Source organism: Trichomycterus rosablanca, chromosome 14 (assembly GCF_030014385.1).
Source record: "Trichomycterus rosablanca isolate fTriRos1 chromosome 14, fTriRos1.hap1, whole genome shotgun sequence".
In the NCBI taxonomy this organism is placed as follows: Eukaryota; Metazoa; Chordata; class Actinopteri; order Siluriformes; family Trichomycteridae; genus Trichomycterus; species Trichomycterus rosablanca.
Window position 1 is genome coordinate 3007256 of NC_086001.1, and position 24073 is coordinate 3031328.

The 24073-nt window shown below is 43.5% G+C and overlaps 1 protein-coding gene across 1 annotated transcript; it reads left to right on the forward strand.

Annotated features, from left to right (window-relative positions):
* The first annotated feature begins 1723 nt into the window (after positions 1-1723).
* Positions 1724-23342, forward strand: slc44a1a (solute carrier family 44 member 1a). Its single transcript, XM_063008274.1, has 16 exons — positions 1724-1804; positions 3150-3236; positions 3326-3468; positions 9556-9692; positions 9792-9885; positions 10996-11165; positions 11264-11353; positions 13792-13931; positions 14167-14353; positions 16320-16488; positions 16976-17132; positions 18297-18380; positions 18542-18679; positions 19698-19934; positions 20655-20732; positions 22709-23342. Exons 1-16 carry the CDS (start codon positions 1781-1783, stop codon positions 22730-22732), a joined length of 1959 nt encoding a protein of 652 aa, XP_062864344.1. The 5' UTR covers positions 1724-1780; the 3' UTR covers positions 22733-23342.
* Positions 23343-24073: the final 731 nt, after the last annotated feature.

Sequence of the window (24073 nt, forward strand, 5' to 3'; positions counted from 1 at the left end):
GTTTCCTCCGGGAGCTCCGGTTTCCTCCCACAGTTCAAAGACGTGCAAGTGAGGTAAATTGGAGACACTGAATTGTCCATGACTGTTTGATATAACCTTGTGAACTGATGAATCTTGTGTAATGAGTAACTACCGTTCCTGTCATGAATGTAACTGAAGTGTAAAACATGACGTTAAAATCCTAATAAACAAACAAACAAACTCTCATTCATTAATTCATCCATTCATTCACTTACACGTTTATTCATGAATTCACTCACTCAGTTCAGTTTAATTTAATGAGCTTTATTGGCATGACTGATACAGCGGGTACAATATTGCCAAAGCATTAAAAGAGATTTTACACACAAAAAACAAACAGATATTAATAAATAAAAGGAAAAATATAAAACAAACAAAATGAAATAAAATAAAAGCAGCACTAGTAGTGGAGTGATGGGAAACAGTGTAAAGGTGACACAGGACTGAGTGTGTGTGTGTGTGATGAGAAACTGGGAGGAGGATAAAGTACCTGGAGAAAAACCATACAGAAATGGGGAGAACCTGACAAACTTATATTTACTTAAATTATAGAAGCTCGTTTACGCCACCTAGAGGGAAATAAGAGTATAAAAGAGTTTGTAAATGACAATTTTGAAATAAAAGGTGATACTTGTGAGATAAAAGGCCACAATAGCTGGATAAAAGTGAATATTTCACAACAGAAAGTCAAAATACTATTATTATTTACATTTACACACTGCGGTTTGGGATCGAGCCTCCTTTTCCCAACGACGCTTCATTCAAATCCATGAACCGAATGAACAGATCTGAGATCAGCTGAGATTTTTACGACGTATATTTCTTATATGTGTCGATTTTAAATCTGCTGATCCAGGATCAGTGTTGAGACTGATCAGATCTCCAGCGTTCAGTACACTACATTCATCTGTAACTGAAACTCGTGCTACATTCAAGTGCGGTGGTAAAGATTGTAAATACGGGTTGAGCGCACATGGACGGCAATACAATCGCCTAATAACTAGTGAAAACTTTACATTTTTTAGGAACTTTCGAGGAGTTTTCGAGTTGAAGTTTTAGTTAAGCAAAAAGTATGTCGCACGACGGTTGATTTGAATAAATTAAGCATGCATACGAAGTGTTTTGTAAACAGCTTGTACATCTGTTTTCCATTATACACAGTCTCTTGTAAACTGGACGTATTTTTTTGTCATGCACACTAAAATATTTAATAACAAGCATTAAGTTTTATGTCATTTTGTGTCCAAGTAATTAAAAAATAGTTTATAATGCATCATATTTTGCTAATTTTGTTTCAATGAGCAACATATTTGATTCGAAACTTCAATTTTTGACAAAAATACAAGTAAGCATGAATAAATACATTAAAATGAATTACTAAATAAAAAAGGAAACAAGAGAAAATAAGAAAAAAGAAGACGATCATAATATTTCTAAGCTAAGCCTTTACACTACAAATCAGGTCGTGTTTACGACTTCGAACAGGTAACGTGAGAGATTTGGCGGAGCACTTGAATGCAGCATACATAACCCGAATTTCAGGAAGTAAGGCGGGTTCGATCAAAACACTGAACCTTCAGACTAAACTGAGTGAAATCTGTGATTAAAAGTGAAATTCTGGTGTTCCGGTGTGTGCAGCTGTGTACATTTAGTGCACACGTGTGTGTAGTGTGCGGGTTTAGTGCTTTTTGATGTGTACAGTGTGTGTTTTCCCCTGATGGGATTGTAGGTGCTGGATTTGGAGCTGTGAGATTCGAACATGGGATGTTGCGGGAGCACAGGGGTGAGAACTGGGTGTTTTCTTCATGTTTATTCATTTATACTTCATTAGGATTGTTTAACACAGCAGTAAGGTGGTGGAATGAGGTGTATGAACAGGAATCCTGGGCAGATGTACCATGTGCAGCAGAGGCGACAGGAAAGTACAAACACTCATTCAAGAAAATAACAATTACAGCTGAATTACAACGCAATTCGTGGGTTAAGGGCCTTGCTCAGGGGTCCAACAGTGGCAACTTGTTAAACTGGCAACCTTCTGATTACTGGTCCAGTACCTTAACGTTTACATTTACATTTTCAGCATTTAGCAGATGCCTTATATATATATTTTTCTCCCTTTTTAGTGCGTCCAATTGCCCCATTGCGTCATGCTTCCTCTCCACCAACGCCGATCCCTGCTCTGATTGAGGAGAACGAAGCTAACCCACGCCCCCTCCGACCCGTGGGCAGCAGCCGTATGCATCTTACCACGCACACTTTGACGAGTGCAGTGCAGCTCAGCGTTGTGTACGGAGAGACACACCCTGAGAGCACTCTTTTCTCATCTCTGTGCAGGTGCCATCAGTCAGCCAGCAGAGGTCATAACTGCACCAGTCATGAGAGAGAGAGACCCCATCCGGCTTAGTCCCGCCCATTTGAACAACAGGCCAATCGTTGTCCATGTGGCCGCTCAGCCTAGCACGCAGGCAGAGCTGAGATTCGATACGATGTATTCGAGATCCCAGCTCTGGTTCCAGCGTGTGTTTTTACCGGTTGCGACACCTGAGCGGCCTTTAGCAGATGCTTTTATCCTAAGCGACTTGCAGTACTGTGACTTGAGGGTTAAGGGCCTTGCTCAAGGGCCCTACAACAGCAACCTGGCAGTGATTGGGCTTGAACCAGTGACCTTCTAATTACTAGTCCAGAACCATAACAACTGAGCCACTGCTGGACTAAAATTAGTACTAATAATAGACCTGCAACATTTTTATTAGAAAACACACTTCTATCTTTAAAAATGCACCTATATTTATAATATATACACACCCCATATCTGAAAAATATTTTACACACACACAAACACACACACACACACACACACACACCGACTCTGGCAGGTGAAAAGAAGCGATCTGTGGCTGTGTGCGTATTATACAGGTCAGGTCGGGTCACAGTCTCAGCCCTCCTCGATCTGGGGTGGGGGTGGCGGCAATGACTAGAGAGGGAAAAGCTCCAGTTGGCCATGATTGGATTGGGTAAAATAGGGGGAAAAAACTATTTTAAAAAGCGTATTTACACATTTCACTTAAAAATTAGTAAGTAAAATAATAAAACCTAATGAATAAATGTCTGTCTTGTGTATCTGGTAGAAGAAGCGAGACTGGAAGCCGCTGGAGGATCGTAAATGTACAGATATCCCATGGCTCATCCTTTTTTTTCTGTTCAACGTCGGAATGGTGAGTACATACAGGCTGGTTAAAAGAAAAACAAAAACAAAGGTGGGCTTAATATCTTTCCCTCACGGTACTTCTCGTTTCTCCGCCAGCTCTTCATTGCCGGCTTTGCCATATCGACCGGCGCTGCCTCCAGACTTATATCAGGGTACGACAGCTACGGGAACACGTGCGGTCAAAAGAACAAAGAGATTCCAGGGATAGAACTCAGCGGCCGAGACCAAACTCAAAACAAGTGAGTAAAACCAACCAGTAAAATCATTTTCTCAAAAGCAGATCGTTGATGAGTCCACCAGGTCTCAGGTAGGTCAGGCGGTGCCTCCTCCGAGCGCGTTGAGCTTCAGTCGCCTGATTAACGTCTCGGATGAAGCACGTGCGAGCCCTCTTATATCTGGATCAGCAGCTTTCATGTCAAGGGTTAGTAGAGTCGACAGCTACGAAACTGGGGAAACTGCTGGGTGCTGTCGGATGGGCTGGTGTCTACATGGGGAACTGGCCAGGGGAACCGGACCCACCGTAGACCTGATCAGTGGTGCTGAAACATTAAAATGACAAGAAATAAATGTATATATTTATATATAAAATAAAACATGATGCTTGTTGCTCGGTCGCATGGGCGCAGTCAGATGTGCACTTTAAATGGGCACAGAGAAGTCACCAGCTGCAGTCAATCGTACTCATTAAATCATATGTCAAACACGATGCTTGTTGCTTGGTCACTTGACTCTGAATGGGCACAGAGAAGTCACCAGCATGAGTCAATCGTAATCAATAAATAATATATGAAACATGATGCTTGAGACTTGGGCACAGAGAAGTCTCTTACAGCATTTATATTTCTGTTGTTTAGCAGAAATGACTTACAGTTGTGACCTAATACAGTACAAGCAGTTTAAAGTCAAGGGCCTTGCTCAGGGGCCCGACAGTGGGCATTGAACTGATGACCTTCTGATGACTAGTCCAGTACATTAGGTGCTGAGCTCCCGCTGCACTGACTTTAACTGTAGCTCTGACGTTACTGCTGATTTGTGGTGGTTCAGGTTCTTTTTGCCCCTGAGGTAGGCAAATCAGGGTACTGGTCTGAAGCAGTCGCAGCGACTGGTTTGCATATGCAGACTGGTTTACTGTAGCGGTTGGATCGAGTAGGATCACGCCCAGCACGAGCCGGAAAACACAGATAATATATCAAAAATAGGGCTGGACGATATGACTAAAATTTATATCACGATATAATTCCGATATCGATATGGATAATACAAATGTCAGAAAAACTGCCAAGAACACTAAAATTAAATGGCTGTACCTGCAAACCTCTTTTTCTGGTTTCTGGCAAGAAATACAAGCTGAATACACGACTGAAATAATCCTTCCTCTCTTATCAGCTATTTCGTCTGCTTCTTTTTCAACTGTGGACAGTGTCGGGGCCAGACAATTTTCATAGTGGTGGCCAGACTGAGACCATTGCTCACACAGGGGCGGCACAGAAACTGTCTGATACCTTATTTTTTTATGTGGCTAGTTGCTGTGGATCTAGTAGTGTTTTGGTCACTCACTCGTTTACCTATACAGGCAGTGAGTGCCATGTAGAATTACATCAAGCCCAGCATAATAAGCTTTTTATTTCTTCTAATTTTCCCTGACAAGTGAAAAACTAAAATATAGCCTATAACCTTAACATTACGAGGGAGAATTTCAAAGATATTCTTTTGCAATACTTGATCATTTGACTGCAAACTTGTGTGTACTGATGAGACTCATCCGAACCCCAGAACATGCTTGTGTGAATGCATGGAAAACACATTTTAATTTTCTTTGAAGAATATGACACAGACTGACCGACACTATTAAGCCAAATCAGCATTGAACATAGACTTTACTTTTAATGGCCTTCTACAATGCTGGAGCTTCTTAAAACTGAACATTTTCTGTTAAATAGAAGTGTTATTTCAGAATCAGAATCACTTTATTTCGCCAGGTATGTTACACATACGAGAAATTTGCTTTGGTGATACACACAATGATACACACAACAGTCCACATAGTAGTACAAACAATACACATAATAGTACAGATAATTACACATGTATGACATGTAACATAGAACATATTTAACTGACCCGACAGCACACGGACTGTTAACCAGTATTTACCGACGTTTGCCCAAGAGAACAACTTTGGGTAAGAAGTGTTACAGCTCTGGGGAAAAAGCTGTTAGCGTGTCTGGATGTGTTTGTTTTTATTGTCCTGAGTCTTCTGCCAGATGGAAGAGTTTGAAAAAGGTGATGTCCAGGATGAGAGGGGTCTGCTGTAATTTTGCCGGCACGCTTCAGCACTCTGCTGTTGTAAATGTCCTGAAGCGTTGGCAGACTACATCCATTTAACTGCTATTACATTGTTTATTTTTTTTTAAAACGCCCAATTTAGAGGACAACCGCCCAATCTGGCAACACTGGAACGCGCAGAGCCCGTTAGTGCCTTTACTCGTAGCGCGCCTCAACTACAGTAGTATTAATTAGTACTCGGTAGTATTAGTACTCAGTAGTAGTACTTATTCAGTAATAGTGTTGGTGGTGGACATTTATGTTGAGTATATTACTGCACTGTTTTGGTGGAGAACTACTTGTTTGAGGTGCGCTGTTGAATTGCGTCCCTGTGGGAACACCTGCGTGCAAAAATGCTTCTGCAAAAAAAGCGGTGGTTGGAGAAGCCGGCCAAAGACTCATTTATGGTGGTTTTGGCCACCACAATATATGAAACATGATGCTTGAGACTTGGGCACAGAGAAGTCTCTTACAGCATTTATATTTCTGTTGTTTAGCAGAAATGACTTACAGTTGTGACCTAATACAGTACAAGCAGTTTAAAGTCAAGGGCCTTGCTCAGGGGCCCGACAGTGGGCATTGAACTGATGACCTTCTGATGACTAGTCCAGTACATTAGGTGCTGAGCTCCCGCTGCACTGACTTTAACTGTAGCTCTGACGTTACTGCTGATTTGTGGTGGTTCAGGTTCTTTTTGCCCCTGAGGTAGGCAAATCAGGGTACTGGTCTGAAGCAGTCGCAGCGACTGGTTTGCATATGCAGACTGGTTTACTGTAGCGGTTGGATCGAGTAGGATCACGCCCAGCACGAGCCGGAAAACACAGATAATATATCAAAAATAGGGCTGGACGATATGACTAAAATTTATATCACGATATAATTCCGATATCGATATGGATAATACAAATGTCAGAAAAACTGCCAAGAACACTAAAATTAAATGGCTGTACCTGCAAACCTCTTTTTCTGGTTTCTGGCAAGAAATACAAGCTGAATACACGACTGAAATAATCCTTCCTCTCTTATCAGCTATTTCGTCTGCTTCTTTTTCAACTGTGGACAGTGTCGGGGCCAGACAATTTTCATAGTGGTGGCCAGACTGAGACCATTGCTCACACAGGGGCGGCACAGAAACTGTCTGATACCTTATTTTTTTATGTGGCTAGTTGCTGTGGATCTAGTAGTGTTTTGGTCACTCACTCGTTTACCTATACAGGCAGTGAGTGCCATGTAGAATTACATCAAGCCCAGCATAATAAGCTTTTTATTTCTTCTAATTTTCCCTGACAAGTGAAAAACTAAAATATAGCCTATAACCTTAACATTACGAGGGAGAATTTCAAAGATATTCTTTTGCAATACTTGATCATTTGACTGCAAACTTGTGTGTACTGATGAGACTCATCCGAACCCCAGAACATGCTTGTGTGAATGCATGGAAAACACATTTTAATTTTCTTTGAAGAATATGACACAGACTGACCGACACTATTAAGCCAAATCAGCATTGAACATAGACTTTACTTTTAATGGCCTTCTACAATGCTGGAGCTTCTTAAAACTGAACATTTTCTGTTAAATAGAAGTGTTATTTCAGAATCAGAATCACTTTATTTCGCCAGGTATGTTACACATACGAGAAATTTGCTTTGGTGATACACACAATGATACACACAACAGTCCACATAGTAGTACAAACAATACACATAATAGTACAGATAATTACACATGTATGACATGTAACATAGAACATATTTAACTGACCCGACAGCACACGGACTGTTAACCAGTATTTACCGACGTTTGCCCAAGAGAACAACTTTGGGTAAGAAGTGTTACAGCTCTGGGGAAAAAGCTGTTAGCGTGTCTGGATGTGTTTGTTTTTATTGTCCTGAGTCTTCTGCCAGATGGAAGAGTTTGAAAAAGGTGATGTCCAGGATGAGAGGGGTCTGCTGTAATTTTGCCGGCACGCTTCAGCACTCTGCTGTTGTAAATGTCCTGAAGCGTTGGCAGACTACATCCATTTAACTGCTATTACATTGTTTATTTTTTTTTAAAACGCCCAATTTAGAGGACAACCGCCCAATCTGGCAACACTGGAACGCGCAGAGCCCGTTAGTGCCTTTACTCGTAGCGCGCCTCAACTACAGTAGTATTAATTAGTACTCGGTAGTATTAGTACTCAGTAGTAGTACTTATTCAGTAATAGTGTTGGTGGTGGACATTTATGTTGAGTATATTACTGCACTGTTTTGGTGGAGAACTACTTGTTTGAGGTGCGCTGTTGAATTGCGTCCCTGTGGGAACACCTGCGTGCAAAAATGCTTCTGCAAAAAAAGCGGTGGTTGGAGAAGCCGGCCAAAGACTCATTTATGGTGGTTTTGGCCACCACTGCCCCCCCCCCCCCCCCCCCCCCCCCAAACTGTGGATGCTCGTTCACTCACGGCTGTTGAACTCATTTTGCCGCTAATATCCACCGTGTTGTAGCGGAGTGTAATCAGAGCGCTAACTCTGAGCACTGGTGTCGTGCCTGTGGCGTACGTCATCACGCACTGACGTAATATATATCGATCGAATTTGTTTAAAAATCATATCACCGTTATTGAAACATTTTCTATCGCGATATACAGGGGTTGGACAATGAAACTGAAACACCTGTCATTTTAGTGTGGGAGGTTTCATGGCTAAATTGGACCAGTCTGGTGGCCAATCTTCATTAATTGCACATTGCACCAGTAAGAGCAGAGTGTGAAGGTTCAATTAGCAGGGTAAGAGCACAGTTTTGCTCAAAATATTGCAATGCACACAACATTATGTGTGACATACCAGAGTTCAAGAGAGGACAAATTGTTGGTGCACGTCTTGCTGGCGCATCTGTGACCAAGACAGCAAGTCTTTGTGATGTATCAAGAGCCACGGTATCCAGGGTAATGTCAGCATACCACCAAGAAGGACAAACCACATCCAACAGGATTAACTGTGGACGCAAGAGGAAGCTGTCTGAAAGGGATGTTCGGGTGCTAACCCGGATTGTATCCAAAAAACATAAAACCACGGCTGCCCAAATCACGGCAGAATTAATATGCACCTCAACTCTCCTGTTTCCACCAGAACTGTCCGTCGGGAGCTCCACAGGGTCAATATACACGGCCGGGTGTTTCAGTTTCATTGTCCAACCCCTGTATATCGATATTGAATTATTGTCCAGCACTAATCAAAAAACAACTTCATTACAAACCATTAAAACCTATTTGACGCCACTTTATTGGACCCACCCCTACCCTTGATCGAGGAGGCCGAGGTTGTCATTTATCCCCCGCCCTTCATCTCGAGCCACTCGCAGTTGTCGATTCCCACACCCTAAACAATTTTGAAATGAAGTAGAACATCAATAAAGGCTTACAAATGCTTGTTTCACTTTATGGGCACAAATTCCCAAAGACATACTTCAAAGTCTCGTGAGAAGCCGAAAAGATCACTCTGTTTTAATACAGTTTGTTTTTGAAACCGGACGTCCAACAAGCTCATGGTCAGGCGTCCGAATACTTTTGGCCATTTATTGCAGTATACGGTAGCGGGAACGATAGTTGTCGTGACGACTATGCCACGACGGTCGCTAGGGTGGTCTAATACGCCGACCCAGCACTTCAAAGAGGTCAAGCGTCTCTCTCGGCGCTGCTGTCGACCCGAACGGGTGCTCAGCAGACACAACTGGGCGTGTCTGAAGGAGGGAGGATCAGGTGTGTTTTTTTTTGTTTGTTTTTTTCTTATTGCTTCTGCAACAGTGGCAACAATGACCCCTGCTGTCCAGCCAAATTGGTGACATTAATAGCATGAGAGTCCACTGCTGGCTGGTGGCAAAGAAGCGCTCGGTGACTTTACACGTATTGAAGGGGGCAGGTCTGCTGCATGAAGGACAGAATAGGGAATTGTAAATGACTAAATCAACAGAATAAGGTGAAAGTAAAACGTGTGTGTGTGTGTTTTGTTGTGTATCGCAGGTACGTGTTTTTCCTGGACCCCTGTAACATCAACATCGTGAAGAGTAAGATCAACTCGGTGGCGCTGTGCGTCTCCAGATGTCCAGAGACGCAGCTGAAGACGTACGAGGACCTCAGAGCGTTCGCGCAGAGCAACGGTGAGCACGTGCTTCCTTCTGTTCATGTCCCGCTGAAACCAGTGAGCAGAATTGGGACTCCCGCAACCTGGTTCTTTAATCGTCTCCTTATGGTTTCAGGTTCTCACTTATGCTCGTATGAACTGGAACCCAGCAGCTACCCCAGTGACCCGAACAAGGCCAGCAAGTGCCCCAAACTTCCCGTCCCTCCCAGGTAAACCTGATTCCGGCTCACTGTCACAACAACAGAACTGGTTAGACGCACCACATGACCAAAAGTATATGGACACCCGTTGTGATTATAAGGTTAAGGTGTGGCTCGGTGGGGTAGCACTGTCGCCTCACAGCGAGAAGGTCCTGGGTTCGATCCCCAGGTGGAACATCTGGGTCCTTTCTGTGCGGAGTTGGCATGTTCTCCCCTGTGTGGGTTTCCTTCCAAAAAACATGCAGTCAGGTTAACTGGAGACACTGAATTGCCCTGTAGGTGGATGTGTGTGTGTGTGTGTGTGTGTGTGTGTGTGTGTGCGTGCCCTGCGATGGACTGGCGCCCCCCCCGTCCAGGGTGTTACTGTGTGCCCTGCGCCCATTGAAAAGCTTGGATAGGCTCCAGCACCTCCCCCCCGACCCTGATTGAATAAGCGGTTAAGGAAGGGAGTGAGTGAGCGTTTCGGCCACACCCGCTCTTAACGAGGTTTTGCGTCGACAGTTTAGGGAAGGCCCATCAGACACTTGTACCCAAAGCGACTCACAGCGATGACTGATACAGTTTGAGCAGTTAAGGGTTAAGGGCCTCGCTCAGGGGCCCAACAGTGGCAGCTTGGCAATGGTGGGGCTTGAACCGGCAACCTTCTAATTACTAGTCCGGTACCTTAACCGCTGAGCTATGAAGAAAAGCTCGGTTTAAAGAAACCCCAGTGTCCTGCACAGAGCCCTGACCCCACTGAACAGCTTTGGAATGAACCGGAACGCCGACTGAGGCTTTCTTGAGCAACCATACGACTAACTGGGCACAAATTCCCATAGACATACTTCAAAGCCTGGTGAGAAGCCTACTTAGAAGAGCGGCTGTTATAGAGTGACCTATAGCTATTTTCCGGCGGCACGGTGGCTCGGTGGGTAGCACTGTCTCCTCACAGCAGGAAGGTCCTGGGTTCGATTCCCAGGTGGAGCATCTGGGTCCTTTCTGTGTGCGATCAGCTATTTCATCGAAATGGGACGTCCGACAAGTAGATGGTCAGGCGTCCGAATACTTTTGGTCGTAAGGTGAGAGTATATGGATGCGTGGGTACAGAGATATTTGATTTTTGAGTCTCTTGTTCTACAGTAAATCGTTGCCGGTGTTCCAGCGCTGCACGCCGAGCGACATCTCCTGCTACGCCAAGTTCGCCGAGGCCCTGACCACCTTCGTCAGCGACAACAGCGTCCTGCACCGGGTCATCGCCGGGGTCATGACCTCCAAGGAGATCATCATGGGACTGTGCTTGCTTTCGCTAGGTAACGTCTCTCCACCGCTCTCTCTCTCTCTCTCTCTGTGCGCTGAACCCTGATCGCGTCCCGTTCTTGACATGCGGTACGTGTGTTTGCGTCCGCAGTGCTGTCCATCATCCTGATGGGGGTGATCCGCTTCATCTCCGCCCTGCTGGTGTGGCTCCTCACGGCCGTCGTGGTGCTCGGCTCGCTCGGTACGGTAATCGTGTATTTACGACACGTGGTCAAAAGTATGTGGACGTCTGACCAATAGCTTTTTTTTTTTTTTGCAGCTATAACAGGCTTTACTCCTTTGGCAGGGCTTTTTTGTATTTACATGTTCAGCATGTAGCAGACGCCTTTAATCCAAAGTGATTTACAGTACTGTGACAGTATACAGTCTAAGCAATTGAGGGTTAAGGGCCTTGCTCAAGGGCCCAATAGTGACAAGCTGGTAGATGTGGGGCTTGAACCAGCAACCTTTTGATTAGTATTCCAGTACCCTAATTGCTAGGCTACAACTGCCTATACATTGCAAGCTATTCTGGGTTAAGGGCCTTGCTCAGGGGCCCAACAGTGACAAGCTGGTAGATGTGGGGCTTGAACCAGCAACCTTTTGATTAGTATTCCAGTACCCTAATTGCTAGGCTACAACTGCCTATACATTGCAAGCTATTCTGGGTTAAGGGCCTTGCTCAGGGGCCCAACAGTGACAAGCTGGTAGATGTGGGGCTTGAACCAGCGACCTTCTGATTAGTAGTCCAGTACCCTAATTGCTAGGCTACAACTGCCTTTATATCGCAAGCTATTCAGGGTTAAGGGCCTTGCTCAGGGGCCCAACAGTGACAAGCTGGTAGATGTGGTGCTTGAACCGGCGACCTTCCGATTAGTAGTCCAGTACCCTAATTGCTAGGCTACAACTGCCTTTATATTGCAAGCTATTCAGGGTTAAGGGCCATGCTCAGGGGCCCAATATTGACAAGCTGGTAGATGTGGGGCTTGAACCAGTGACCTTCCGATTAGTAGTCCAGTACCCTAATTGCTAGGCTACAACTGCCTTTATATCGCAAGCTATTCAGGGTTAAGGGCCTTGCTCAGGGGCCCAACAGTGACAAGCTGGTAGATGTGGTGCTTGAACCAGCGACCTTCCGATTAGTAGTCCAGTACCCTAATTGCTAGGCTACAACTGCCTTTATATTGCAAGCTATTCAGGGTTAAGGGCCATGCTCAGGGGCCCAATATTGACAAGCTGGTAGATGTGGGGCTTGAACCAGTGACCTTCCGATTAGTAGTCCAGTACCCTAATTGCTAGGCTACAACTGCCTTTATATTGCAAGCTATTCAGGGTTAAGGGCCATGCTCAGGGGCCCAATATTGACAAGCTGGTAGATGTGGGGCTTGAACCGGCGACCTTCCGATTAGTAGTCCAGTACCCTAATTGCTAGGCTACAACTGCCTTTATATTGCAAGCTATTCAGGGTTAAGGGCCATGCTCAAGGGCCCAATAGTGACAAGCTGGTAGATGTGGGGCTTGAACCAGCAACCTTTTGATTAGTAGTCCAGTACCCTAATTGCTAGGCTACAACTGCCTATACATTGCAAGCTATTCTGGGTTAAGGGCCTTGCTCAGGGGCCCAACAGTGACAAGCTGGTAGATGTGGGGCTTGAACCAGTGACCTTCCGATTAGTAGTCCAGTACCCTAATTGCTAGGCTACAACTGCCTTTATATTGCAAGCTATTCAGGGTTAAGGGCCATGCTCAGGGGCCCAATATTGACAAGCTGGTAGATGTGGGGCTTGAACCAGTGACCTTCCGATTAGTAGTCCAGTACCCTAATTGCTAGGCTACAACTGCCTATACATTGCAAGCAATTAAGAGGTTAAGGGCCTTGCTCAAGGGCCCAATAGTGACAAGCTGGTAGATGTGGGGCTTGAACCAGTGACCTTCCGATTAGTAGTCCAGTACCCTAATTGCTAGGCTACAACTGCCTATACATTGCAAGCTATTCTGGGTTAAGGGCCTTGCTCAGGGGCCCAACAGTGACAAGCTGGTAGATGTGGTGCTTGAACCGGCGACCTTTTGATTAGTAGTCCAGTACCCTAACCGCTAGCTATTGCAAGCTATTGAGGGTTAAGGGCCTTGCTCAAGGGCCCATTAGTGACAAGCTGGCAGTGATGGGGCTTAAACCAGTGACCTTCTGATTAGTAGTCCTGTACCTTAACCGCTAGGCTACAACTGCCTATACATTGCAAGCAATTCAGGGTTAAGGGCCTTGCTCAAGGGCCCAACAGTGACAAGCTGGTAGATGTGGGGCTTAAACCAGCGACCTCCCGATTAATTATATGTGTATATACAGTATATTATACAGTATACAGTCTAAGCGATTGAGGGTTAAGGACGTTACTCAAGGACCCAACAGTGGCAACCTGGCAGTGGTGGAGCTTGAACCAGCGACCTGCTGATTAGTAGTCCAGTACCTTAACCGCTAGGCTACAGCTGCCCTACATTTAGCAATGATTGTGCCTAAAACACCAGACTTCGCTCATTTAAGTGGCGTCCACATACTTTTGACCACATGGTTTATCATTTACAGAATACCAGTCCTGTTCTTTGATCCAAACATGACCGTGATCGTTTTTTTCCCTCCCTCAGGTGGGACCGGGGCCCTCTGGTGGCTCTACGTCGATCACCGGCAATCTGTGAACGCCACCATGCCTGCTAACGAGCTAGCCGTGGCTAAAGATAACGAGAAGGCTCTGCTCATCTACGCCATCGCAGCTACAATCTTCACGGTACCGTGCTTCAGTCAGATCATCACTCGGAATTAAGGCGCCTCAGTAGGAGCATTTTAGGGGATCTAAGAATTTAGACACGCCCTCTTCTCGGGAGTGTATGATGAGTGTGTGAAGTACGTCTATGTAGAGAGAGCACTGGGTTTTCAGACAGACCCCTAGTGAGCTGCCTGTCGATCCTGGGCAGGCGGGTAGCGCCGCTGATTCTCACCAACTTGATTCTTTGATGTACCAGGCGATCCTGCTGCTGCTGCTGTTCTTCATGAGGAAGCGGGTCGCTCTCACCATCGCCCTGTTTCGGGTGGCCAGCAAAGTTTTCGGATACTTACCCCTGCTGGTGCTGCAGCCCTTCTGGACCTTCCTCACCCTCATGCTCTTCTGGGTTTACTGGATCGCCGTGCTGCTCCTGCTCGGCACCGCAGGTATCGGGTTTTTTATAACTGGAGTCTTCTCTATGTGGCCAAAAGTATCAGGACACCCGACCGCGAGCTTGTCGGACGTCCCATTTCAAATCAAATGCTGTTAAAACCGAGTGACCTCTGTGTGAGCTTTTCATCTAGAACAACAGCCGCTCTTCTGAGAGGCTTCTCACAAGACTTTGAAGTATGTCTGTGTATGGGAATTTGTCAAAGTCAAAGTGAACTTTATTCCAGATGATACAACTAGGAGTGCACAGCTGAACGAGATGCAATCCAATGTGCAAAATATGAAAAAAAGAGCATAAAAAAGACAAAATATACATTAAGTTTAAAAAAATATAAGTGAAGTAAAAATAAAAAATACTGCACAGACATTGTAGACAGACATAAAATACACTTTAAGTACACTTTAAGTATATACTGTATATATACTTTAAGTAAAAAATTGTAAACATGCTACCGGTGAAGTAATAAATAAAATAAAATGCTGGTATTAGATTTAAGCAATAGAACACGAGAGGTCGTGTGTTATCGCCAATAACATCACGGCTGTGATTCGGTCGCAGGCACGAGCCGAAGTTATTCGTGATGTTATTCGCGATAACGCACGACCTCAAGTGTTCTATTGCTTTTATACAACAGTTTTTACAAAATAAAGAAAGAAAATAAATCAAAGAAGCCCTGAATTTCATAATAAATATGCTTTAATATTGACGATACCTTCCGCCAAAAAGTAGTTCCACAACGAATATAAAGTTTAACACTACAAAGCAGACATCCCAAGTTGCCAAAACTCATTTCAGGGAGGTAAGAACAACAAGAAGAAGAAGGCAAGAACCTCCGAAGAGAAAAAAAAGAAATAAAAAACCTCTCGCACACACCAAAGGATTATGGGTGATAACAGAACTTCTAGGAGCTGCTAACTGGGCTATTATGCTAACTGTTCACGTTACAAACACATTAATGTTCCCTACATAGTGCACTAGATTGTGTATCAGATCACGGATTTATGTTCCCTACATAGTGCACTAGATAGTGAATTAGACAATTGATTATGTTCCCTACACAGTGCGCTAGATTGTATATCAGATAATGGATTTAAAACGCGATCAGGAATAAAGTCTGTGTCGCCTGCGTGCGCGTTTGTGTGCATGAAGCTTGTCGTTACTGGCAACGCGTCGGCGGAGTAATACAGTTGTGGTGTGAAAAGGCCGTGCTGTTATCACGAATATCAGCACGGTTAGAACGCTTCTCAACCAATCAGATTGTAAGGTCGGAACTAACTGTTGTATAAACTTAAGTTATTGCACAGAATAAAAGAGTAGCAGCATGATGTAGGTATTTGTGCCCATTCAGTCAGAATATGACAGTGTTTGTATGGCTGGGCACTGTCGTTAACGTTCCGGTTTATTGGAAAGCTGTTCAGTTGATGCTAAGGTCATGCTGGAACAGAAGGGAACCTTCCCTAAACTGCTGCTGCAAAGTTGAAAGCACAGAATTTCCTGTATATGGATGATTTATTACACCTGTAAGCAATCGTGGCTGAAACACATGAATTCAATAATTTTGTCCATTTAGTGGATGTCAATCCCTGCAGGGGGCGCTAGCCATGACAGACCGGAGATAAACGCACTCACACCCTGAGCACAGTAAAATGTAAATCCGCTGCAGTGCCTAAAATGATAACTTAGTTGGTACTTACTTCCTCGCCACTGGGGGCATTTCAGAGCAGCCGATACCACTTCTGCATGTTTTCGGGTGGTAGAAGGAAATCGAAGTACTTAAACAGGTGGAAAGAACATGCAAAACTCCTCACTCCTTGTCAGGGCGCAATTTAGAAAAGCATAGATGGGCAGAAATGCGTAAAATCGAGTGTTTAGTGTTTTTTAAATCAAAAAATATCAATGAAAATCCAGTTTTATCAGGTGGTTCAGGTGGTTCTCAGTATGTTCGTCACTTTATTCTACAGGAAGCCCGGTGAAGAACAATCAGACCGACCTGGTGGAGTTCCAGATGCACGGACCACTTCAGTACATGGTGTGGTACCACGCCTTCGGCCTCATCTGGATCAGCGAGTTCATCCTGGCCTGTCAGCAGATGACCATAGCGGGAGCCGTCGTCACCTACTACTTCACCAGGTACCATAAATACCCAATAAATACCCCACCTTAGTACTTACGTCCTCACCTCCGGGGGCATTTCAGTGCAGTCAATCCTGTTCAAACAGCTGGAAAGAACATGCAAAACTCCTCACAGAAAGTGATCAGAGGTGACAAACCCAGGTTCCCAGGACCCATGATGCTTTGCAGCACCCACGCTACCAGCTGTGCCACCCTGTGCAGGCTGGCGTCTTATCACACCTGCTTTCCCAAGTTTCCCTGACCTCAACCCACTGTTCACCTTTGGGATGAATTGGAAGGCTGATTGTGAGCCAGGCTTTCTCGTCCACCATGAGCGACTGATCCCACAAATGCCCTACCGACCGACCGGGCACAAATTCCCACAGACACTCCCAAATCTTAAATGGAAACTTTTTTCCCAACAAACGAATAGTCAGGTGTCCACGTACTTTTGGCTTTATAGTGTTTTAGTGTTTCCTGATTTTCGTTGTTGTTGTTGTTTCAGAGATAAATCTCAGTTGTCCATGACGCCCATCCTGACGTCAGTTCTGAGGTTGATGCGCTACCACATCGGCACGGTGGTTAAAGGAGCTTTCATCATCACGCTGGTGGAGATTCCACGTCTCATCCTCACCTACATCCACAGCCAGCTCAAAGGCCAGGTGAGTCCAGATATTCATCATAATAATAATAATAATAATAATATTAACATTAAGTATAGTAATAATAAGAATAATAAAATTAATCATAATAATGATATTATTAACATTAATAATAATAATAACTGTAATATTAATAATAATAATAATAATAACATTAAATATAATAATAATAATAATAATGATGATGATAATAATAATAGTAACATTAAATATAATAATAATAATAATGATAATAATAATATTAAAGATAATAATAACAATAACAACAATAATAATATGAATGACAATAATATTTATAATAATAATAACAATAATAATAATAAGAATACTATTTAATAATATTTATAATAATAATAATATAACAATAATATTAATATGAATGACAATAATATTTATAATAATAATAATAATAATAATAATAACAATAGTAATAATAATAATATGAATGACAATAATATTTATAATAATAATAATACGAATGAATAATAATATTTATAATAATAATAATAATAGTAACATTGAATATAATAACAATAATAATAATAATAATAATAATATTAAAGATAATAATAATGGTGAAAATAATAATATGAATGACAATAATATTTATAATAATAATAATAATAACAACAACAACAATAATAATAATACTATTTAATAATAATATTTATAATAATAATAATAATATTAATATGAATGACAATAATATTTATAATAATAATAATACTATTTAATAATAATATTTATAACAATAATAATAATATTAATATAAATGACAATAATATTTATAATAATAATAATAATAATATTAATATGAATGACAATAATATTTATAATAATAATAATAACAATAGTAATAATAATAATATGAATGACAATAATATTTATAATAACAATAATAATAATATGAATGAATAATAATATTTATAATAATAATAATAGTAATAATAATATGAATGAATAATAATATTTATAATAATAATAATAATAATATTTATAATAATAATGATAATAATAATAATTATTATTATTATTATAGTAACAATAATAATCAAAACAACAACAACAATAATGAAATGTCAGATGCCTCTGACATTCGAACCTGGACGCTAGTGGTTGTAATAATAATGATGATGAAAGATGATTGATTGTAACGTCCTGTAGGAGAACGCGTGTGCCAGGTGTATGCTGAAGGCGTGCGTGTGCTGTCTGTGGTGTCTGGAGAAGTGCCTCGCCTACCTCAATCAGGTAAACGCAACGCCAGATCACTCGCTAGCTAACGGTTAACGTGACGTTATATACTAGCACTTTGGACTGGCATTGTAGCCCAAACTTTACTAAAATGCTCTGAATGTTTATTTTATTGCTATAAAGATATCGCTTATATAAATGTGTTTGTTTTATTTAAGAACGCGTACATAGCGACAGCCATCAACAGCACGAGTTTCTGCACGTCGGCCCGAGACGCCTTCATCATCCTGGCTGAGAACGCTCTCCGTGTGGCCACCATCAACTCTGTAGGAGACTTCGTTCTCTTCCTGGGGAAGGTATCAACGTTAAAGCTACAGTGACTCTCCTGGTATCTGATATGATTCAGACAGACAGACAGATAAATAGATAGACAGACAGACAGATACAGATAAATAGAGACAGACAGACATAGATAGATAGACAGACAGACAGACAGATAGTTAGACAGACAGATACAGAGACAGACAGACAGACAGACAGACAGACATATATAGACAGACAGATAGATAGATAGATAGATAGATAGATGATAGACAGACAGACAGATAGACAGACAGATAGATAGATAGATGCTAAACAGACCGACAGACAGATAGATGATAGACAGACAGACAGACAGACAGATAGATAGATAGACAGACAGACAGACAGATAGACAGACAGATAGACAGACAGATAGACAGACAGATAGATAGATGATACAGACAGATAGACAGATAGATAGATGATAAACAGACAGACAGACAGATAGATGATAGACAGACAGACAGATAGATAGATAGATAGATAGATAGATAGATAGATAGATAGATAGATAGACAGACAGACAGATAGACAGACAGATAGACAGACAGATAGACAGATGATACAGACAGACAGATAGACAGACAGATAGATAGATGATAAACAGACAGACAGACAGATAGATGATAGACAGACAGACAGATAGACAGACAGATAGACAGACAGACAGATAGATAGATAGATAGATGATACAGACAGATAGATAGATAGATGATAGACAGACAGACAGACAGACAGATAGACAGACAGATAGATAGATAGATAGATAGATCAAAGGAACTAAAAGGGCCTTCCCTAAACTGTTTTCACTGAGAATAATATAGTTGATTCTCTGTAATATTAAACTCCTGTTAGCAGAGGGTGAGTCTGAATCACTTGAACTTGGCCATGTTGTCTGTGTGTCTGTGGTCAGCGACCCTAGACCAGTGCAGGTTCGTCCAGACGCCTCAAATGTCCACTCGAGGGCAGCGTTGAGGTTCCTCCTGTAAACGCAGCGCGTGTGTTTTTCAGGTGCTGATCGTGTCGTGCACGGCGTTCGCCGGCATGCTGTCGCTGAACTACCAGCGCGAGTACACGGTGTGGGTGTTGCCCCTCATCATCGTCTGCGTGTTCGCCTTCCTGGTGGCCCACTGCTTCCTGTCCGTGTTCGAGATGGTGGTGGACGTCCTGTTCCTCTGCTTCGCCGTCGACTGCAAGTACAACGACGGCAGCCCCGGCAGCGAGTACTACATGGACAAAGCTCTGATGGTAACGTATCAGTGCGTGCGCTGTATCACCGAAAGTATGTGGACACCGGAAAATGAGCCAGTTATACAGCAGGAGTGGAGTGGTGGACGTAGTGTCGGTTCTGGCAAGGCTTTCCACAACAATTTGGAGTGTGTCTGTCGGAATTTGTGCCCGTGAGCATCTGTAAGAGCAATGCTGGGCAAATCTGATGTTCAGTAGCATTGAGGTTAAAAAAGTAGGGCAGTTGTAGCCTAGTGGTTAAGATACTGGACTAGTAATCGAAAGGTCGCTGGTTCAAGCACCACCACTGCCAGGTCGCCACTGTTGGGCCCTTGAGCAAGGCCCTTAACCCTCAATTGCTTAGACAATATACTGTCACAGTACTGTAAGTCGCTTTGGATAAAAGTGTCCTCTAAATGCTGAAAATGTAAAGAATTAAAATGTAACGTAGACACCTGACTATTATCTTGACACAATCGGCTATGTCGAAGAGTCGTGGTGGCCGAACCAGTCTAGCTCTTAGAAGGTGCACTTGTCAGTGTGCTCTAAGTGCTGGTCCTAAGCCTGGATAGACATAGGAGGGTCTGATATACCCCTGTTAGCAAGAAGCGTGACAGAAACACCAGAAATGACTGATTAAACGGGGCGTCCACATACTTTTGGCCCCACGGTGTATCTTTTTAGCGAGGTTAAACCAGAGCCGACGGTAACCGGGTGTGGTTCTGTGGTCGGTGCTCGCAGGAGTTCGTGGAGAGCAGCATGAAGGCCGAGGCCGAGGAGAAGAGAGACGGCGGGAGCAGCCGAGAGATGAAACCCATGGTGAGTGAGCGTCCGCGAGAAGGTCCTGGGTTCGATTCCCGGGTGGAGTTTGCATGTTCTCCCCGTGTCTGTGTGGGTTTCCTCTTGTAGTCCAAATCCGTGCAGTCAGGTCAACTGGAGATACTAGAAAATGCCCTGTGTGTGTGTGTGTGTGTGTGTGTGTGTGTGTGTGTGTGTGCCCTGTGATGGACTGGCAACCTGTCCGGGTATTCTACAGTATTAATTATTCCAGCGATTAATCGAGTAATCGGATAAGAAATACTTTTGCTTTAATAAAGAGCAAAAATAAATACATATAAGATTAAATAAGACGCGTCTCTTAAAACCAACTGCACATTTTTATTCCTGCATACAGGACAGTTTAAAGAGAACATTTTTGAAATGCAAAAACAAATACATCAGAAATAAATCAAATTACCTTTAAAATGTAAACAGGCAACCTAAAACTAAGGCATAAATAATAATAAACAATAATACATGAACAATGCCTCGAATTTGTGCAACTTTAAGAACTAAAAGTTTCAGCTACAGCTCACGCAGAACATAAAGCTTTAATATTTTGTCGGGAGGCTTTGTGGCGTTTGAAGGAGGTTCTGTCAGGATTGTATCTCCTAGATGAGGTAGATTTGGCATTTGTGTCTTTAAAAAAGCAAAAAAGCCTGTGGTGGTTGTGATGAAGAAAAGTCAGCATAACAACACGACGCTCTGATGGTGTGGATGTTGTTCTGAGTTTTCCTTTTTTCCAGCTTAAAATGATCTCAAACTTTCTGTGGTTTTCTGTCCGGTTCTCTGTTTGCCCCTCGATATTTTCTCTCTCTCTCTCTCTATTTAGCAGTCCTAAATCGCATACTTTCATACTGAACAGTACGCAGGAGCAGCGGGCGTGTCCGAATACGTAGTATTCATTAAACTGTACGCAAAAAGTACCCGGTTTAAGTCCTGTTAAGTGCTGTTTAAGTATGTGATTTGGGATGCAGCCCTCGGCTTCTTCACGTCACCTGCCCACAGCGTAAACATGTTGTGCAGAAGTGTAAGACACTGTGCGCTGTATGTGTATAGTTGTATGGATTAAACAATCCCTCGATGCGAAAAATTTGCATCGATGATTTTTAGTAATTGAATTACTCGAGGAAGTCCGGGGTGTTTTTTGCCCTTCGCCCCTCAGACCCATCGCGACCCTGATTAGGATGAAGCGGTGCTAAAACAGACAGTGGATGAATGAGTAAATGATTCATTCATTCATCGTCTGACTATCCATTCATTGAACTCGGACTATGGTGCTGTATCTCACACCTCTAGTACGCTAGCCCAGTGCTGCTGAGATCTGGGTTCGAATCTCGGCGGTGCTATCAGCCAGCAGGGTGTCTACACAGACATGATTGGTCATGTGAGGCCGCTCAGGTGGCGCAGCGGTAAAAAGACACGCCGCAACCGGAGCTGGGATCTCGAGTACGTCGTATCGAATCCAGCTCTGCCTTACCGACCGAGGCCGAGCGGCTATATGAACGATTGGCCGGTTGTTCAGATGGGCGGGACTAAGGTCAGAATGGTGCGGTTACGACCTCTGCTGGCTGATTAGAGGCGCCTACACGGAGATGAGGAAGGAGTGCTGTTAGGGTGTGTCTCTCCATACACAGCGCTAGGTGGCGCAACACTCGTCAATGTGTGGGTGATAAGATGCATACGGCTCCTCGGTCAGAGCAGGGATCGGCAGAGGCAGAGAGGATGCGTGATGCAAATCGAGCAATTGGACGCTCTAAAGGGGGAGAAAATGCATAAAAAAATATATATATATAAATAAATAATTGGTCATGTGTAGGTTTTTTTGGGGGGTGGGGGGTAGATTGAGATATTCTTTCTTTGTGTCCTGTGTTTCTCTGTCTGGGCCCTGCCGCACTTCTGACCAGGATGAAGCGGTCGATGATGACTTGGCCATCGTGTGTGTGTGTGTGTGTGTGTGTGTGTGTGTGTTTCAGACTGGCGGAGGAACTCTGGCGTGATGAAGACCGACGTCTGTAGACGAAAACCTAACAGGGTTCCACTGCACGTCCTCTTGGTGCTACTGAGCAGATCCGACACTCCAGTACCTGCATTTCCTGAGTGTAGTGAACGATGCTGTAGAGGATTTAAAACATCTATGCATCACAAGTATCGACTATCGTTTTATATCGATCAGATCGTTATCCAGACGATTTTATACGTTTTTTTAGACGAGTTTTTTTGTAACGGACAGGTTTTAGGGGTAGAACTGTTACTAAATGTTACCGTGATCTTTTTTTATGGATTTTTTTTTTACGTCCGTGTGTAGACGCCCGACCGGCTCACGGCGCCACCCGAGCGCTTCGTTCATATCAGTGCTAATCAGCAAATAAACAGCAAGTGTGTGAAAATGTTCAGGAGCTTCAACTGTACTTAGATCCTAAAAATAGTCCAAAGGGTTTGGGGAATTTTTTTTTTTAAATATCAATACACTGTTTAGAAGTGCCCAGCTAGAACCAGATTTTAAGATACACTATGTGTCCCAATACTTTCGTCCATGTCGTGTACATGCTGTCGGAACCGCAGTTCTATTGTTCTATTGTGATCTGAAATAAAGTGTAACCAAACTTTGCCAAATACGTCCTGTGTCTTGAACTAAATCGTTTTCGGCGTCCCACTTCAGGCCCATGATACGGTAATACCGGTGCTATAGCGCGTCACACATCCTCTCCTCATACCCGCCTCCATGAACTCGGAGCGGCTGGTAAGAGGCACGGTCGGCGAAGATTGAACCTCTGGTCCAGACCCCCAGGTTCCGGTGAAGCTCTGTGTGTACCAGAACACTTTGCAGCCGAACTGGCAATCCCTCAAACATCGAAGAACCTCCACGAATCAGAACGTTTTGAAAGAGACTTCTCATTTATTAGTGATCTTCATGATGTTCTTCAGGTGGAAGAGCATCTCCACGTATAGGAAACGTTCCACAGCTATCAGGGTGGCGGTGGGTTGTGAAGGACAGTATTGTCTTCACTTGGGTCAGCAGCTTGTGGAACGCCAAGGCGGCCAGTTAGGTCTGTGTTTATGGCCTCTCCACAGAATCCTGCTGGACTTTGACTGCACACGGACTGGAGATCGGCATGATCCTTGGGTGCCACCGTCAGCTTGGAGTAAACGTCAAGGCATCCCAGTTCCTTAAACTTCGTCTTCCCACTCCCGGGTTAGAGTCTCGTCTCTGCTACTGGTCGGCTGGGTGGGAAAGATCGGACTAAAGCGGGGTGGTTATCAACGCTGTGTGAGGACCTTGGTGGCCCAGGGCGCCTGTACAGAAAGTGGAGGAGCGCAGAAATTGGGGCGTGGCTCTC

What these genes read in the sequence shown, in the direction of transcription:
- slc44a1a (XM_063008274.1), top strand. Translation starts at nt 1,781, where the DNA reads ATGGGATGTTGCGGGAGCACAGGG. An exon ending in ACTGTGCTTGCTTTCGCTAG is followed by an intron (nt 11,166 to 11,263) that starts GTAACGTCTCTC and finishes TTGCGTCCGCAG; the next exon opens with TGCTGTCCATCATCCTGATG. An exon ending in ACATGGACAAAGCTCTGATG is followed by an intron (nt 19,935 to 20,654) that starts GTAACGTATCAG and finishes CGGTGCTCGCAG; the next exon opens with GAGTTCGTGGAGAGCAGCAT.